Source organism: Mytilus californianus, unplaced genomic scaffold (genome assembly GCF_021869535.1).
Source record: "Mytilus californianus isolate M0D057914Y unplaced genomic scaffold, xbMytCali1.0.p SCAF_2, whole genome shotgun sequence".
Taxonomy (NCBI): Eukaryota; Metazoa; Mollusca; class Bivalvia; order Mytilida; family Mytilidae; genus Mytilus; species Mytilus californianus.
In genome coordinates, this window is record NW_026262668.1 from 136,034,300 (window position 1) to 136,055,231 (window position 20,932).

The following is a 20,932-nucleotide window of genomic DNA, read 5'->3' on the forward strand; positions in this document are numbered from 1 at the left end:
TATAACAAATATGCAACACATAAACAAACAACAACCACTGAATTACAGGCTCCTGACTTGGGACAGGCACATACATGTACATACAGAATGTGTCGGGGTTAAACATGTTAGCGGGATCCCAACCCTCCCCCTAACCTGGGACAGTGGTGTAACAGTACAATATAAGAACGAACTATAAAAATCAGTTGAAAGAGGCTTAACTCATCAGATGGATAAATACAAATACAAGTGGACGTGGTCGGGTAGTTGTACATCCAAACAACAAAAAGACACTAAGTACAGATCTGAGAGTACTCACAGTTACTGACAGCTAGTTCAAAGCCACTAACAACTGATAAAAAAATCTTGCATCTAAGACTAAATTATCAATCCATAAGCTCCCTTTAGAATTTTATAAATTTTGGATTTTACATTTCTGAGTTGTGGGGTTTTATTCATTAAAAAAGGGGGGATTTTCCAGTTTTTGTCGAGCCTGCGACTTTTGTCGCAGAAAGCTAGACATAGGTATAGTGATGTGGCGGCGGCGTTAGCTAACTTCTTAAAAGCTTTATATTTTAGAAGGTGGAAGACCTGGATGCTTCATAATTTGTATATAGATGCCTCATGCTACGAAGTTTCCGTCAGCCACATGTCCAATGTCCTTGACCTCATTTTCATGGTTCAGTGACTACTTGAAAAAAAAGTTAACATTTTTTGTAATGTTAAATTCTCTCTTATTATAAGTAGTAGGATAACTATATTTGGGATGTGCGTACCTTGCAAGGTCCTCATGCCCGTCAGACAGTTTTCACTTGACCTCGACCTCATTTCATGGATCAGTGAACAAGGTTAAGTTTTGGTGGTCAAGTCCATATCTCAAATACTATAAGCAATAGGTCAAGTAAATTCGGTGTATGGAAGGACTGTAAGGCGTACATGTCCAACTGGCAGGTGTCATCTGACCTTGACCTCATTTTCATGGTTCAGTGGTTATAGTTAAGTTTTTGTGTTTTGGTCTGTTTTTCTTATACTGTATGCAATAGGTCTACTATATTTGGTGTATGGAATGATTGTAAGGTGTACATGTCTGGCTGGCAGGTCTCATTTGACCTTGACCTCATTTTCATGGTTCAGTGGTCAAAGTTAAGATTTTGAGTTTTGGTCTTTTTTTCTAATACTATATGCAATAGGTCAACTATATTTGGTGTATGGAAATATTTTATGATCTATATGTCAGTCGCGCAGGTTTTATTTGACCTTGACCTCATTTTCACAGTTCATTGCTCAGTGTTAAGTTTTTGTGTTTTGGTCTGTTTTTCTTAAACTATAAGCAATAGGTCAACTATATTTGTTGTATGGAAGAATTGTTAGCTGTACATGCCTGCCTGGCATGGTTCATCTGACCTTGACCTCATTTTCATGGTTCATTGGTCAATGTTTAGTTTTCTTGGTTAATGTTAAGTTTATGTGACAGTTGTAATAAAGCTTTATATTAAGGACTATCAACATAATATCAGTGATTAGTAAAGAAGGCGAGACATTTCAGCGTGTGCACTCTTGTTGGACAACAACTCAAAAATGCTTTAAGCAGTTCGCATGAAACTTTGGTGAATTATTTATAGCTATTGATGTAATCTCCCTATAGATTTTCATAAATTTCAAATATGACATTGAGAAGAAATTGAACTTTATTTGTTTATAGTCTGGCAACAGATTTATTAAGTATTTCGCAACAGCACAGTGTATTGCACAACAGCAAGAAATCTTTAATTGAATATAAATTCAATTCATATAACCGATTTCAAGTTCTTTGACTACATTTATTCAGAAACTATAATATGTCAAATATTTAATTACAATCCAAATTCAGACCTGTATCAAGCTTGAATATTGTGTCCATTTTTGCCCCAACTGTTCAGGGTTGGACCTCTGCGGGTGTATCCAGCTGCGCTCAGCGAATCAGTTTATTTCTTAATTAAGAACTCCTTTTTTCATTCATAAATTACTTTAAATTTGGAAATATAATTTTGCTTGGAGTTATAGTTTCTAAAAAAAGTATTGTCATTGAAAGAGTTGACATGTTGCAATGTACATTTATTCTACATAGTTCTATGGTACCAAATCAAAAGTTTATATAAAAGAAAGAAGTCAAAGGTTTCCCATCATAGTTAAGTTACATACATTTGTTTTGTACCTGAGGTCGTTGAATAGAGATCATTATATAAATAAGGAGATGTGTTATGATTGCCAATGAAACAACTATCATCCATACTTAACAGTAACAAACCACATTTGCAGAGTTGAATAAAATACAGTTGATAACATTTACTTATTACTAAAAAGAAAATGCCTAACTATTTTAAACAGTATTTGAATATCAATTATATGGTCATTTTTATAAACTTCCTGTTACAAAACTTTGAACTTTTCGAAAAACTAAGGATTTTCTTATCCAAGGAATAGATTACCTTAGCCGTATTTGGCACAACTTTTTGGAATTTTGGGTCCTCAATGCTCTTCAACTTTGTACTTGTTTGGCTTTATAACTATTTTGATCTGAGCGTCACTGATGAGTCTTATGTAGACGAAACGCGCGTCTGGCATATTAAATTATAACCCTGGTACCTTTGATAACTATTTACACCACTGGGTCGATGCAACTGCTGGTGGACGTTTCGTCCCCGAGGGTATCACCAGCCCAGTAGTCAGCACTTCGGTGTTGACATGAATATCAATTATATGGTCATTTTTATAAATTTCCTGTTACAAAACTTTGAATTTTTCGAAAAACTAAGGATTTTCTTATCCAAGGAATAGATTACCTTAGCCGTATTTGGCACAACTTTTTGGAATTTTGGGTCCTCAATGCTCTTCAACTTTGTACTTGTTTGGCTTTATAACTATTTTGATCTGAGCGTCACTGATGAGTCTTATGTAGACGAAACGCGCGTCTGGCGTATTTAATTATAATCCTGGTACCTTTGATAACTTATTTGACTATAAACATAGATAAAAAAAGGTACAAACTGGACATAATGCACTAGTTCATAAACAAGACTTAGTGAGAACAATCACCTTCATATAGTGCTCAGAATATGACATTCATATAACTTGTTCAATATCATTAGAGAACTCTAAATCTTAAATACTGAAAGCCACCTCTGATAAGTACACTGTACTATGCAAGATAATGATATAACTGGACTAAACATACACACAACCTGTAATTAACTGCCTTTACAGCGCTTTCGTGCTTTGATTCTCTATTCTTTATACCTTTTGCCCATTATTCTTTATTCTGTAAAACCCCATCCACACCCTCATAGATATATACTTCTCTATTCTATTGTTGAAGAAGATAAATGTGTTAACATTTAGATGTCTTTTGGTGTGGTTGGATTAACGTTGCTGTCTTTTTTTTCATGTTTACCTCTATCTCCTTTTTTTTTTCTTATTATTTGCCAGTATATTTAAACCTACATACATGTATCTGTGTACATGTAGTAAGTGGTATATTATTATTTTTGTTGTAGTTTAATGAATGAGGTTGTACACACATCACCAACAATAGGGAGTAATGTGGAGGAGGTTGTGTGGAAGAATATTCACTTTTTAATGTGGGATATTGGTGGTCAAGAAAACCTGCGTACCTCATGGAATTCTTATTACAGTAATGTACAGGTAGGTTATAATATAATGGATAGGTGTATGTATGTTATTATATTTCTATTGTTTACTAGCTTGCCCTATGTCCAAAAGTTTTATTATTACATTTAGCTCACATTAATTTGCTCTCTTTAAACACTGAATATAATTGTCAGTACAGATTCAGTCTTACTTTTTCACAACAATAAAAATATGTTTTTGCTAAGCTAAAACAGCAGTGCTTTCTTGGCAAAAACGTTATAAAGCTGTGTTTTCTTGGCAAAAACCTAATGTAGCAGTGTTTTCTTGGCAAAAACCTAATGTAGCAGTGTTTTCTTGGCAAAAACCTAATGTAGCAGTGTTTTCTAGGCAAAAACCTAATGTAGCAGTGTTTTCTTGGCAAAAACCTAATGTAGCAGTGTTTTCTAGGCAAAAACCTAATGTAGCAGTGTTTTCTAGGCAAAAACTTAACATACCAGTGTTTTCTTGACAAAAACTATGAAGGATGATGAAAAGAAATAAGCATGGTTGCTCCAGATATTGAAGCATGATTTGTACTAAGGTTTTTACGAAGGAACTACAAATGAAATTTTTAAAAAGTATGGTGGTAAAAATATGAAGGATGGAGTGCTCCATCATTGTAAAGTTCTTTGCTGAAATCACTACCCACATTTATAACTTTAAAATCCATAGACAATATTCAGCTTTATGGGAAAAGAAATCCGTAGGAGTATGTAGCAATCAATGGTAGCTCCATAACAACATGCTTATAATACATGAAATGTTACAGTAGTGAAATTGAATGAATTCTGGTGCAAAGTCTATAGAAAGGTCCTTCTACTTACAATTGTTGAATGTAAGGATATTAATGCCACTTGATTGAAATTTGGATTTTTGCTCATTTCAGTATGTGATCATGGTTATTGATAGTACTGATAGAGAAAGATTATCTATTACCAAAGAAGAACTGTATAAAATGTTAAATAATGAGGTAAGAGCTATATAGAGAGATTATCTATTACCAAAGAAGAACTGTATAAAATGTTAGATAATGAGGTAAGAGCTGTAGAGAGAGGTTATCTATTACCAAAGAAGAACTGTATAAAATGTTAGATAATGAGGTAAGAGCTGTAGAGAGAGGTTATCTATTACCAAAGAAGAACTGTATAAAATGTTAAATAATGAGGTAAGAGCTAAAGAGAGAGATTACCTATTACCAAAGAAGAACTGTATAAAATGTTAGATAATGAGGTAAGAGCTGTAGAGAGAGATTATCTATTACCAAAGAAGAACTGTATAAAATGTTAAATAATGAGGTAAGAGCTATAGAGAGAGATTATCTATTACCAAAGAAGAACTGTATACAATGTTAGATAATGAGGTAAGAGCTATAGAGAGAGATTATCTATTACCAAAGAAGAACTGTATACAATGTTAGATAATGAGGTAAGAGCTATATGTACAACAGAGAGGTTTATTCTTCATAGCACCAAAGGAACCTTTAGAATTAGTTATCCTGATAACCCCCAAAAAGCAGTGTCAAATTTAAATAACTAGGTAATTGACTAAGGTTTCTACTACCTTTGTAATTGAAGAAGAAATTTAATGATTCATTGATCATGAGTTTATGACTATATAGGTCAGGGATCTCCATGGAGGAACTTTCACCATGACAAAACCCCATGTCTACTGCACATTCCTCCATTTTTATGTAAGGAATGGTGAACAGACTGATATATTGCTTACTATATTTATTTCATTATAAAATAACTAATATTTTCATTAATTGTCATTTGTCATAATTCCAATGTCAAGCCTGTTTGGCTCTCCCTTAATCAAGAATGACCACAAGCTATTCTTTAGGTTCCCAAGTCGTTTTCTAGCTATTGTTGGTAATTGTTTAGGACTTGAAAATGGGGGGATCTTTTTTTCACTATCAAATTCAGAAGTTGTGAACTGGTATCTACGTTTGCAGCATCAACAACAAGAACTTTCGTACCCGTTTTTGTAAAACGTTGAAGAAAGATTTGGAGGGCAAATGATTACAACTTAAATGGTTTGAATGACTTTAAATTGTAAATTTCATAGTAATAGACTATGCAGCATGCATCTTTCGATTCTGAATGTAAACTGGATGTATTAATTTGATTGTAAACTATGAAATGAATTTGGAATTACGATACGAAATTTCTTCAACTTATCAAGTTGCAGTTAATATTCATGTATTTACTTTCAAACCTGTAAAGTGATTCAATATTGTCGATAATTGTTGTACTCATGTTATTTGGCATGGAATTATGTTCTGTTTTACATCTTATTTTGTACTCTTTTGAAAAGGATGATGCTGATTGCGTAAGTCAATATAAAAGCACGAGTTCAACTTGTTAAACTTTTTCCTTCGTAACTGGATTTAAAATTTTTTAATCTAAATTTTCATCACTATTTGCTGAAACGTAACCGTAATTAAATAATGCAATAAATCGTCTAGCTTGATCAAGTGATCTCCTGTCAGGTGTGTCAATCTACCTGTACAAGTGATGAGCGATCTTTAGCCAGAAATCCTTCAGGGGTTTAAACTGTAATCAGGAGGACCCTTTGGATTATAATACAATAAGGGTTATGCAATTACATTGCGGGGATCATTTGACTGTGGCGGAAGATAATTTAACGATCGCGGTGCACCATCATAAAACAGGTCATGGAGATCCCTGTATAGGTATTGCAGATAAATGTTTCTCTAATTTTTTCACTATTTTCACATTTCCCAACCGATTGTGAAAAAATTGTTTTCATGGGGAAAGGACTACATATAGACTATACATTTTGTAGTACTTGAGAGATATTGTCAGGTTTCTACTACCCTTTGTACACTACAAATCAAACCTTTAGATAAGAAAGTTACGTCTAATCTCTTTACAAAGGAAAATCTGTTTATAATGTTAAAGACAGAACTATTATCTTCTATGTATAAACTGCTCAGTCACTCGGTTTTATATCACTGTCAACATAAGTTTAACAATAGAGATAGGTGTGGAGGGAGCGTACCACCCATGTATGGTAGGGTTGAGAGAGGAGAGTACACTGTATATAACTACTCAGTCACTTGGTTTTATTTCACTGTCGACATAAGTTTAACAATAGAGATAGGTGCGGAGGGAGTATACCCACCAATGTATGGTAGGATTGAGAGGGGACAGTACTCTGTATAAACTGCTCAGTCACTTGGTTTTATTTCACTGTCAACATAAGTTTAACAATAGAGGTACATGTAGGTAAGGAGGGAGTGTACCACCCATGGATGCCAGGGTTGAGGGAGGACAGTACATAGTATTTTCCTTTCCTAGTTGTAAAGATTGCTTCTGTGACTTCCATTACTGTAAAACATTTTTTCCCATAAGTTTACCATTAAATACAATCAGCTGAACTAAATACGGTGAAATTATTGCCAGCATTACTTAATGCAATTTCAACATGACCAATGAAATTTCAAGATTAATTATTGCAATTTCAGGAAAATCTGCATACAATAATATGTATCACATATCAGAATGCAAGTTCTGATTATTGTAATATTCACCTAGTCTCATATTTGTATTAATAAAAGTCTACATAAATTCAGACACAGATACACCAACATTTATATACTGAAATGTAAACCTGTGGATGAAAAACACTCCACATCAATGACAAACGATTGACTATTCACTATGTACTGTTGATTTATGTTTGGTATTTTAGGTACCAATGAAGTAATTATTTACATAGGCAACAATGGTAGTCTTTTTGGGTTCTGCATTTTCACTAAAAATAAAATCATGCAGTTGAAAAAACTGTCAAATTCTGAATTTTCAACACCTTTGGGTGTGAATAAAACTACAAAACACATACAGTGCCAAAGCTTTTTTTATTAAAAAATTTCGTTTTTTAATTCTTTATGGTTCTTGAATTTTTAAAATGGTATGAACGAAGAACACCCGTAATGTTGCACACAAAGTTTTGCCCATCATAAAGAGTTTCCTCCAAAACTACACCTATAGCCCACATTCATTTCTCACTATTTTAATTTTTTTTTCTAATTAACAACAGGGCAGCAGAAAATAGATTTACTTCTAGCTATTATCTTGAGGTAAAAACTAGGGGGTCCCTTCATATTTATTTACTTCCTTTTAACCTAAACGGCATGGTGTAGATGTTGAACATGTAATCTTTGTAAATCTGCAGACCCCCTCCTCCAAAACATATTAATATAGCAATAACAAATAGACCAATAAATATATTAATAGGTAAATTAATAAAAAAAAATAATGAGCTTGTTAATAGCTTCTCTTACTATATTTCTTCAATGTACCAGTAATATAATTGAGGATATATCTCAGACAAAGTTACATAACACTATTATATATAGTTTACCAAGGACCTACATACTAAGTAAGCTATGAACATCCTTGGGTGTACATATATGTATGTAATAATAATTTTCATGACCTCATTCATTTATATCTATCCATCATTATAGTGTGATATATGATAGGTCGATCTACCTTGACTAATCATGATTGATATCTGTTTCCTCACAATGTTTCCTGATCTATTTCAATCATTCAAGTATTTTAATTGCTTCAGGAAAAATGTTGAGCAACTTTTATACAGATTTGTCATGTTACTAGTTTCAAATGTAATACAAGTTTAATATATCCTGAATTTGCTTCATAACTTTATATAATCAATAAACTTTTATTTTACTTTGTATTCCATTGTGACATTTACATTAACCATGTTAACATTGTGATACAGCATGTACAACTTTACAAGTATTAAACAAGTGTCTAACAATGAAAGCAGTCAGTAATACATGACTCTACACATGTAGGTGAAATCAAGTTGTTTTCTTATTTGTAAAAACTTTAAAATACCAATTGCATAATTGATTGTAGATTAAAACATTCACTACAATACCTTAGCTTTAAGTTGCACAGTTTAAATTTTGTATGAAAATATTTAAGCATTAACAAATAAAAATTATCCTATAACTAAAAGATGTAGTGTTAAAATGTTATAAAGTACAGACAGTTTGGCAAATGAAGTAAGGTATAAAATAGTTTCATGAAGGGAGCAGTTACCATGGGGATAATATTCTGGACTAGAATGTCCTGTGATTTTCTTGTTATTTTTGTCAACTGAAAATAACACTTTATAAATTTGGTGCATCAGCATATGTTTTTATACGCCCGTTTACGGGACGTATTATGGTATACCGTTGTCCGTCGTCAACATGTAAGACATAAGCTCAAAAACGCTTTAACCAATTTGCATAAAACTTTGGTGAATTGTTTATATCTATTGACGTGAGCTCCCTTTCGTTTTTTATACGACCGCAAAAATTAAAAATATTTTGGTCGTATATTGGTATGACGTTGGCGTCGTCGTCGTCCGGCGTCGTCGTCTGGCGTCGTCCGGCGTCGTCCGAAGACACATTGGTTTTCGCACTCTAACTTTAGTTTAAGTAAATGGATCTCCATGAAATTTTACCATAAGGTTCAATACCACGAAAGGAAGGTTGGGATTGATTTTGGGGGTTATGGTACCAACAGTTAAGGAATTAGGGGCCAAAAAGGGGCCAAAAATAAGCATTTTTGTAACTTCCAGACAATAACTTGTGTGTAAGTGTATGGATCTCTGACATTGTACCACAAGGTTCCATATCACAAAGGAAAGGCTGTAATTGATTTTGGGGGTAATTGCCTCAAAATTTTAGGAATTAGGGGCCAAAAAAGGGGCAAAAAACAAGCATTTTTCTAGTTTCATGACAATAACTTGTGTGTAAGTGTTTGGATATTTCTGAAATTGTACTACAAGGTTCCATATCACAAAGGGAAAGCTGGAATTGAATTTGGGGGTAATTGTCCGAAACGTTTAGGAATTGGGGGCCAAAAAGGGGCCAAAAATAAGCATTTTTCTAGTTTCCAGACAATAACTTGTGTTCAAGTGTATGGATCTCTCTGAAATTGTACTGCAAGGTACCATACCACAAAGGGAAGGCTGGGATTGAGTTTGGGGGTGATGAATCATAAGGGGGTTCAAAAAATTTGGGGGGGGATTTTTTTTTTTTCTTTTTTTCCTTTTTTTTTTCTTTTAAAATTTTCCATTTTAAGTTGGTTATTTCTGATTAATATTTAAAAGCAAATAATAATGATATGGTAGGAGATACACACCAAACAGGATGTGTAAATTATTATCTAATAAGTATTGTGCAATAGCAAGAAATTTTCAATTGCACAGTATTGCACAATAGCAAGAAATCTTCAATTGCACAGTATTGCGCAATAGCAAGAAATCTTCAATTGCACAGTATTGCGCAATAGCAAGAAATATCCAATAGCACAATATTGCGCAATAGCAAGAAATTGTCAATTGTACAGTATTGCGCAATAGCAAGAAATATTCAATTGCACAGTATTGTGCAAAAGAAGATACTTCGTATAAATTGCTTATTTCTTGATCAATTTCAATGGGGTTTTATTCTTGAATTCTTGGGGTTCTTTAATATGCTGAATCTAACCGTGTATTAAGTTTTTGGATTTTGGGCCCCGTTTTTAAATTGGTCCACATTGAGGTCCAAAGAGTCCAAAATTTAACTTTGTTTGATTTCATCAAAAATTGAATTATTGGGGTTCTTTGATATGCTGAATCTAACCGTGTATTTAGATTCTTAATTTTTGGTTCCGTTTTCAAATTGGTCTACATTAAGGTCCAAAGGGTCCAAAATTAAACTTAGTTTGATTTTAACAAAAATTGAATTTTTAGGGTTCTTTGATATGCTGAATCTAAACATGTATTTAGATTTTTGATTATGGGCCCAGTTTTCAAGTTGGTCCAAATCGGGGTCCAAAATTAAACTTTGTTTGATTTCAACAAAAATTGAATATATGGGGTTCTTTGATATGCTGAATCTAACCATGTATTTAGATTTTTGATTTTTGGGCCCTGTTATCAACTTTGTCCACATTGAGGTCAAAAGGGTCCAAAATTTAACTTTGTTTGATTTCATCAAAAATTGAATTATTGGGGTTCTTTGATATGCCGAATCTGACCGTGTATTTAGATTCTTAATTTTTGGTTCCGTTTTCAAATTGGTCTACATTAAGGTCCAAAGGGTCCAAAATTAAACTTAGTTTGATTTTAACAAAAATTGAATTTTTAGGGTTCTTTGATATGCTGAATCTAAACATGTATTTAGATTTTTGATTATGGGCCCAGTTTTCAAGTTGGTCCAAATCGGGGTCCAAAATTAAACTTTGTTTGATTTCAACAAAAATTGAATATATGGGGTTCTTTGATATGCTGAATCTAACCATGTATTTAGATTTTTGATTTTTGGGCCCTGTTATCAACTTTGTCCACATTGAGGTCAAAAGGGTCCAAAATTTAACTTTGTTTGATTTCATCAAAAATTGAATTATTGGGGTTCTTTGATATGCCGAATCTAACCGTGTATTTAGATTCTTAATTTTTGGTTCCGTTTTCAAATTGGTCTACATTAAGGTCCAAAGGGTCCAAAATTAAACTTAGTTTGATTTTAACAAAAATTTAATTTTTAGGGTTCTTTGATATGCTGAATCTAAACATGTATTTAGATTTTTGATTATGGGCCCAGTTTTCAAGTTGGTCCAAATCGGGGTCCAAAATTAAACTTTGTTTGATTTCATCAAAAATTGAATATATGGGGTTCTTTGATATGCTGAATCTAACCATGTATTTAGATTTTGGATATTGGACCATAATAGGTGAATGTCCAATTTAAAATTTTTAAGTTCTTAGACCACATTCATTCTGTGTCAGAAACCTATGCTGTGTCAAATATTTAATCACAATCCAAATTCAGAGCTGTATCAAGCTTGAATGTTGTGTCCATACTTGCCCCAACTGTTCAGGGTTCGACCTCTGCGGTCGTATCAAGCTACGCCCTGCGGAGCATTTTATTATAAATTTTAGATTTTACATTTCCAATTAATGGGGTTTTATTCATTAAAAAAGGGGGATTTTCCAGTTTTTGAACAATAACTCAAGAATGCTTTCACCAACTTGCAAGAAATTGTGGTGAATTGTTTATATCTATTGACATGAGCTCCCTTTCGATTTTTATAAATTTTAGATTTTACGTTTCCAAGTTACAAGGTTTTATTCATAAAAAAAGGGGGATTTTCCAGTTTTTGGACAAAAATTCAAAAATGCTTTCAGCAGTTCTTATGAAACTTTGGTGAATTGTTTATATCTATTGATGTAAGCTCTATAGAATTTTATAAATTTTACATTTTACATTTCTGAGTTATGGGGTTTTATTTATTAAAAAAGGGGGGATTTTCCGGTTTTTGGACAATAACTCAAAAATGCTGTCAGCAATTCTCATGAAACTTTGGTGAAATGTTTATATCTATTGATGTAAGCTCCCTTTACATTTTCATAAATTTCTAATATGACGTTGAGAATTAGTTGAAATTTATTTGTTTATAGTCTGACAACAGATTTACGAAGTATTGCGCAACAGCACAGTGTATTGCACAACAGCAAGAAATCTTTAATTGAATATAAATTCATTTCTTATAACCAATTCCAAGTTCTTTGACTAAATTTATTCAGAAACCTAAAAAGTAAAATATTTAATACAATCCAAATTCAGCCAAATTCAGACCTGTATCAAGCTTGAATATTGTGTCCATTTTTGCCCCAACTGTTCAGGGTTGGACCTCTGCGGGCGTATCCAGCTGCGCTCAGCGAAGCAGTTTATTGGATTTATCTTCATTAGGAGTATACAAACCCAAAATTTAAAAGCCAAGGATGTATAAACATGTGATGTGCTATATGATCAAGAGGTCATTATATAGTACTCAAAATATGTTTATTTTAAAGCATGTCAAGATTATCTTTTATCATTTATTGAGGTTTATTATTCATCCCTCACAGCCATGATAATATAATACAGAGGGTTTTGTTTGAGTGTGAAACAGATGTCAATATGTCAATTATCAATATCTGATTATTGTAGATCAAAAGTATGAAATCAATAATTTGGGTATTTAACATTTATATAAGACAAACTGTTGCTATTTTACCTAATAGTACTTTAAATCTTACATTTATATAATATAAGTCCTTAATCAGTTGTTAATTGAGTGAAAATTTGTATGTAATTTTATATATACTGGTTTTATAATTAGCTTTGTGTGTCCAATAAGCCCTTTGGTCCACATGTTGCTACCATGTCTTAGTTATATAAATGACCACTATAATGTGTTTACTTATGATCAGTTATTGACATACTGTACAGGTGAGAAGACTATTAGTCATGTATTACATAGATTATAATGAGGCATTACATAGATGGCGTGAACAAAGATTGAAGTGATGATTTGTTTCAGAATAGATTTATCAAAATTCTTTATCTGAAAAATAAAAAATGCTCTTCTACAGATTTACTGTTTTCTAGTCCTGGATAAATATCAATTATGAATTGAAATAGTGATGTAGTATTAAAGATTAATTGTAACTAATACCTGACTTTGTTTGAGAAAAGTAGAGGTATCTAATTATTATCCACAAGTATAGTTACAATCAATGTAAACAAAAATGTCAAATATCAATTGTGTGGCAATTTTGTACCTCTTACCATGGACTGACTCAAGTCTCTGTGTAAAGGTGGTACCAAACACCTTGACTAAAATTAATTTAGCTCCTTTAATTTTCATAGAATTTTGACAAATATTTACTTTGACCCTTTGACAGAAATATAAAAATTTCAAAAAACTTGAACCACACACTTTATCGTAAAAATTTCATTGGATATATAACAGTTTGACAAACACTTATTTTGATTATTGAGAAGCTTTGTTTTTCCTTAACTATAGAACGTGATTAAAACGTTCAGCTGAATTTTACAGAGTTATCTCCCTGTAGTGTTATGTACCACCTTAAGCAATATTTAAGTTTCTGTGTTAAGCTATATTTTATTCTGTAGCATTTACTGGAAGCAGTAATTTCTATAGGAGTTTACCTGACTGGGAACACTAAAGGAATATTGTTTGTCTTTCAGGACCTAAGAAAATCTGCAGTATTAGTTTATGCTAATAAACAAGATATCAAAGGTTCAATGTCTGCAGCAGAAATTTCTCAGCATCTCAACTTAACATCAATCAAAGATCATCCTTGGCATATACAAGCTTGCTGTGCTCTCACAGGGGAAGGGTAAGATCTAAATCCATTCTATGTATATTCTATGTGTATTGTCAATATCCACAGCAAAATATTTATATCTTTTGGTTACTTGGACTATCTTGGAAAGTAAAGACTAGCAAGATGACCCAACAAATTTCCTAAATGTTGTGTATAATTTATATGAAGAAAACATTTTTATGGCCCCGCCACTGAGTGGTCAGGGCCATATAGTTTTACCTTGTCTGTCATGGACTTTTTTCTAAAAGCCTTCAGATGTTGAGCTGATTTGTAGTTTGTGAGTCTACTATGAATGATGAGTTGGTTCTACTCCGCTGTTTTTTGCTGAAATTACAGGCTTTGGACTTTGAAAATAACAGTTATACTGACTTTTTTCTAAACGCCTGATTTTTAGTTTGTGAGTCTACTATGATGTGTTACCTGATTTTTAGTTTGTGAGTCTACTATGATGTGTTACCTGATTTTTAGTTTGTGAGTCTACTATGATGTGTTACAGATCAAGTGTATGTTCGGTTCTGCTTTGCTAATTTTTGCAGAAAATTATGAGTCAATTTTTGTAAAAATTATCAACAATTTGTCAATCTTTCATTATCAAATTTCCACTCCTAAAAATTGCTTAAAGCTTCTGTTTTTTTAGAGCAGGGCCATTTGTGTTGTTCTGGCACATCTAGTTTTTTTCTAAAAAATCTAGGATTTTTATTAAATTTTAGTTGTATGGAAATGAAATCCCATATTAATTCAGACTTTTGACATGGCAAAGCCCAGGTAGATTTTTTTCTGTAAAACTAATATTCATATAAAAAATATATTTTTATTATCCTCTTTAACCAAAATTTGAATGGGAATGTGTTTATTCACTTGCCTGTGAATCCAACAACAGTACATTATCAGTTTAACGCAATGACAAGAACTTAGATCAAAGGTCAATATATAATGGAAATGATAATGAAGTAGCTTTGAAAAAAGAGCTTTACACTTCCCTCTTAAACATTTTTCCTGAAGCAATTAAAATATTTTGATATAAAATGAGGAGATGTGGTATGATTGCCAATGAAACAACTATCCAGGTATCTACCAGAGTTAATCTGAAGTGGTAGTAAGCAATTGTAGACCGCTGAACGGCCTTCAACAACGAGAAAAACTCTTACTGTATAGTCTGCTAAAAAAGGTCCTGACATGAAAAATGTGAAACAATTCAAAAAGAGAAAACTAATGGCCTAATTTATAACAAAACAATTAACAAAATTAATATATGTGTTATACTTAGGCTAAAGTCATCTCACTGAATTATGTTAGTAAATTCTTGGCTTTACGATGCCTTTGATATATAATTAAAATTAGACCTAAGACATCTGCTTTTTCAATAGCATTACACATTAGCCAAATATTGTAAAACATGCAGGTTAACATTAGTTCAGCAAATATATGACCTTTATTGCTCTAACTAAAGGACATGTTCAATGGAATATAACAAATATATGACCTTTATTGCTCTAACCAAAGGACATGTTCATTGGAATATAACAAATATATGACCTCTATTGCTCTAACCAAAGGACATGTTCATTGGAATATAACAAATATATGACCTTTATTGCTCTAACTAAAGGACATGTTCATTGGAATATAACAAATATATGACCTTTATTGCTCTAACCAAAGGACATGTTCATTGGAATATAACAAATATATGACCTTAATTGCTGTAACCAAAGGACATGTTCATTGGAATATAACAAATATATGACCTTTATTGCTCTAACTAAAGGACATGTTCATTGGAATATAACAACTTTTTTTCCATTTTCAGATTATACCAAGGATTAGAATGGATAACAAATCAACTAAAAAGACGGTGATAGTTGTATACTTTAGTACTTATCTATAAGCCAAAATACAATATGTCATTAAGTATTCTGATTGCTATTATTTACTAGTGAACATTTTCATTGACAAGGTTACCAGAGACACAATATATTTTTTTCAAGGTCACATATTAACTTTGTTGAACAAGCTATATTTTGTAAAATAAAAGGTAAATATGAAAAACAGAACAACACAATGTAAGAATTAGCTACGAAGTGGCACATGGTAGAAATTTACTCTACATAAATGTCTTTGAATCTAAATGTTCTGTTACTTTTAACTTGTTTCAATAATAATTAAGTAATATCTATATGTATTACCTGGGAATACAATTTAAATTTATTTGTAAGAAGAGATATTAGGTTACAATAGACATGGATAGTTTGAGATTTATAATTGTGCCACATTAAATGGTTCTTACATGGAAAAGGAGTTCAAAATAACTTCTAATTGTGAAAAGTCTTAAGGCTGCTCTGTCCTAACTGATACTCCTTAAGTCATAAGTTATGACAGTACTTAAGCTAGTATGACCATAAATTGATATCACTTCTTTACAAATGTTTAAAATCCCAAGGTAAATTTATACTTAACTGGTCATTGCAAGAAAATTAATAAACATCTATATAAAATGACTTTAACATATTATATTGGAAATAGTTGACCAAATCAAAAAACACAAAAAAGACATTAAAAATGGTGCAGTTACTGAATTTGTTCACCTTTTAAAAGATATGTGAGTATCATTGTTGTGATTATAACTCTGTCAAAGGGTAAATGATTTGTTTGAGTCATGAACATTTTACTTTTTGTATGAACGAAAAAAAAATAAGTGCTTTTGTTGAATGATATTTTATTATTGTAAATACATAATTGTAGTAAATTGTAAATATAACATTTTTTTATTGTCTGGTCCTTTTTTAATGTTTAGAATTTAACCTTAAAAAACTACCTATTTTTATACGCCTGTTTACGGGACGTATTACGGTATACACGTTGTCCGTCCGTCATCCACTTGTCGTACAATAACTCAAAAACGCTTTAACCAATTTGCATGAAACTTTAGTGAATTGTTTATATTTGTTGACGTGAGCTCCCTTTCGTTTTTTATAAATTTTAGATTTTACATTTCAGAGTTATGGGGTGTTATTCATTAAAAAATGGGGATTTTCCAGTTTTCGGACAATAACTCAAAAAATGCTTTATGCTGCTTTCATGAAACTTTGATGAACTAAACATCTATTGAAATGAGCTGCCTTTCGATTTATATTTTTAGATTTTACGTTTCCGAGTTATGGGGTTTTATTCATTAAAAAAGGGGGGATTTTCCATTTTTCAGACAATAACTCAAAAGTGCTTTGAGCAGTTTTCATGAAACTTTGGTGACTGCTTTATTTCTATTGACGTGAGCTCCCTTAAGTTCTTTTATAAATTTCTGATATGACATTTAGGAGTTATGGAATATTATTCTTTGAAAAAGCGACGGGCGTATCATGCGCTCATGGCGCAGCTGTTTATTGCAATTCCTGTCAGTATAATTTAAGTCAGTGGCATACACATGACTGGTTGAAATTAATAAAACAGAGAAATTAAAAATCTAGCAGTTATTATTCTATTTAATATCATGATTACTATATGTTCTAATTGACAAAAAGGAAATTTCGTGCAGCATTCATGTTCGTACCAACTAGTAACCAGATTCTTCTTGTCATTTTTTGATAATCTAATTTTTGTTACAAACAGAATTATCATTTGATCTAATATGTGTACGTCATGTACCAAGTATTAGCCATAAGTAATGCGATGATTTACAACAATACAGGCTGTTGAATCTTAAGTTTGTCTCAGGAATTGCTGTGAAATTGCATGTAGTATTAAGGTTACCGTGTACATAGAACTTTCTTGATAATATTTTTTTTTTCCTTTTTAAACTGTAAAAGAAATTTTATTTGTGGGTGTTTTGGAAAAAAGCTTGTTCTTTATAGTTGACATGTAACTAACGATACAATAGAAAATAAATCTATTTATTTGTATTAAATTTCAAATGAATAACATAACTGTACCAATGCACATTTGTTAAGAACTATTTAAATGAATATTCTTTTTTATGTGATAATTTTCCATCTCAAGCTGCTGAGCTGAGATTGGTTTTCTCAGTCAGGTTTATTGACATCATAGATGGTGGATAGTTGTCTCATTGACAATCATACCACATCTTCTTATGTTATTATGGTGACACTGACATTAGAAATAGCTATAAATAGATTATCTTTGGTCAATCACACTTAGGGAAATTGTAGTCTAGATAGTTCCTCTTATTTTCATAACCATAGATAAGCTATATTTATAAGGCCAGTATGAAGAGAGACTGCTCACTCACTTTGCTTTTCTGTACATTGTTTTTTAAAGAACTTATCTCAGAATTATAAGCATTCTTTGTGTAGTTGTAAATAGATTTCATTCAAGAAGTGTTGCATGTTCTTAAGATATGACCTATAAGCTGTATATCAGGTTTTTTCTACATGGTTTTAAAAAGTCCTCAATTGTTTAGCCTCTCCTGTTATATTTGATAACGGGATTGTATTTATTAGTGAACTAGAAACATACATCATTGTAAAAAAATATCATCAATTGTTTAGACTTCTAATATATTTAATTTCTTGTTCGTATTAGATAGTGAACTATTTTTTAGAAATAAACATTAATAATTGGATAAACATGGACATTTACTATAAAATGTTGTGTATAAAATAGTGCTTTGAATTTGATGTAGCTTTCATAAAAAAAGAAGAAAATACTGTAGTGATGATACCTATAAAACATTTGGTAATTTCAGAAAAAAATAGATAAAAAAAAATGAATTAGAATTTTGACTGATTTTTAAGTGTGAATGTTATATGCCATTAAATCACCATTGATGTTATCAGAATTATAATAAATAAACCACCAACATATATCAAAATAGAAACATATCTCTTGTCATTCTCATTGGAATACATGAATGGAACACTTGTGTGATATGTGAGTCATGATGTGCAAATGTATATGCAAGTTTTAGTGTGTGAGATATTACATTGGACAATAATAAGTTAGTAGCTGTATATAAAAATATGAATAAAAGGAGATGTGGGTATTGTATGAGTATGAATATTTTTACTTTGAAAACAAAGATATCTTAGCAACATGTTTAGAGACATGATTTTCCCCTCTTTATTTTAAAGGAGGAGGTATGGAAAGAGCCATTATTTGGCCCCTGAAATTGTCAAAATAGTTAAATTATTCAAGCCTTTCAAAATTATGTTAATGTTATTTATAAATGAACAGGTTAATACAATCGGGACACTCTAGAGCAAAGATGTCACTTTTGAAGTCACTGTGACATCATAAACATGTTAAAAGTTACGCATTTGAATTAAAATGGGCGTTTCACCCACAATTTTGAGTCAAACTATGAGAAACAGCTTTTCCCAAAAAAGATATTTTACAAACATAAACATCTTTGAATAAAATACATGGTGTAGCAAAATATCTTTTTTGGTAAAGATAATGCTCATATCTTAATATTAACAACTATATTTTGAAATGAGGCTATTTTGGCAGTTATTGCTGTTTTATGCTAAATGTAAGAAGTTTGAAGCTCTAATACCAATGTGTAAGACAAAATTTAAAAATATAAAAACAGGAGTCTTATGCTCATCTGAAAGATAATATTTGGTAGATTTATAATAATTTCAAGGGTCCAAAAAGTGGCCTTATCATCATACTTTCTCCTTTACTTAAATTTAGAAAAAATCCTATTTTTCTATAACATACTGATTTTTTCTGATATCAATAATCTTGTCTATTTTTTTTAAGTATTTTACAGACTATTTAGTTATGTATTTAAGGAAAACAATTTTGAAATCTAAATCTTGTTTTTATGCCTAGCCTACAATAGTAGCGTTATGGTTTCATGGCTTTTTGTCATTGCATTCCTCCTCTAAGTTTAAACTGTTTGTCTATTTCAGTTTTCCGTGAATTTGTGGTCATATCAACTTAAAAGGTAATACAGGTGTTCTATAAGATGTTAAGATTTTAAAATGTATGCCAAATTAGGGTTCGACCCATATTTCATGGTTCACTGGACAAGGTAATTTTGATAGTGCAAGCATGGCATGGACACACATTCTTGTTTTTAATAGGTAAGGAGGCATTTAAGTGTTGAGTAGTCAAATTTAGGAAATGTAAATTATTCTGTATTGTGTCTTGTTGTTAAGTATTGTAAATTCCACATATTTGCATAGATTACAGTGCTGTAAATGTCAATGGAAAACAGTCTCTGTACAGCTTCCACATTTAAGTTTTATTTTTATTTTTTTGTAAAATTACACTTGCTTGTTGTAGCAACAAGCATTCAATAACTTATTATGTTATTATTAATTTTTGTACAGATTTAAGAAATTTGAATGTTTTATACAAAAACCTAATGTTATCTGAAAAACTAATTTTAAGATCCCATTATTTTGTAAATGAACAGAACAAACAACAGTAAGTTTTATTTGCGGAATTTGCAGATTAAAATATATTTAATGAATTACCCCATGATTTGATTTCAACAAAAGTCTTTTTGAATCAAGTCTGAAGCAAAGAGTATGTTTAATTCAGTAGATATTACAGTTCCATTTTGTCAGAAATGTGTTTTTATGTAACTATTGCATTCACATATTGTGTGGATGCTTGTATGAATTTCAGTGACTGTATTGTTATAATATTGAAAATAAAAATCAATTATAAATCCTACTTATTTTCTGTATATAAAAGAACACTTATGGTCTTTCAAATCTTCTCAACATGAATACTTAGTTTTTCTTTGTCTTTGTTTGAACATCTATTGTTTGAGAAGAGTATTGGCAGGATGTTGGTTATCTTTCACCTTATGGTAACCCTGTTCTATCAGGAGTTTGAGAGGAGTATTGACAGGAGGTTGGTTATCTTTTACCTTATGGTAACCCTGTTCTATCAGGAGTTTGAGAGGAGTATTGACAGGATGTTGGTTATCTTTTACCTTATGGTAACCCTGTTCTACCAAGAGTTTGAGAGGAGTATTGACATGATGTTGGTTATCTTTTACCTTATGGTAACCCTGTTCTATCAGGAGTTTGAGAGGAGTATTGACAGGAGGTTGGTTATCTTTTACCTTATGGTAACCCTGTTCTATCAGGAGTTTGAGAGGAGTATT

At 31.6% G+C, this 20,932-nt stretch overlaps 1 protein-coding gene across 1 annotated transcript in view; it reads left to right on the plus strand.

The window, feature by feature from the left end:
* Positions 1-20,493, plus strand: part of LOC127731141 (ADP-ribosylation factor-like protein 5B) — a 25,946-nt gene extending 5,453 nt beyond the window's left edge. Inside the window, exons 3-6 of the mRNA XM_052240077.1 lie at positions 3,513-3,660; positions 4,532-4,615; positions 13,712-13,863; positions 15,662-20,493. Coding sequence (XP_052096037.1) covers positions 3,513-3,660; positions 4,532-4,615; positions 13,712-13,863; positions 15,662-15,710 — 433 coding nt within the window. The 3' untranslated portion in view covers positions 15,711-20,493. The remainder of the gene's footprint in view (positions 1-3,512; positions 3,661-4,531; positions 4,616-13,711; positions 13,864-15,661) is intronic.
* The last annotated feature ends 439 nt before the right edge of the window (positions 20,494-20,932 follow it).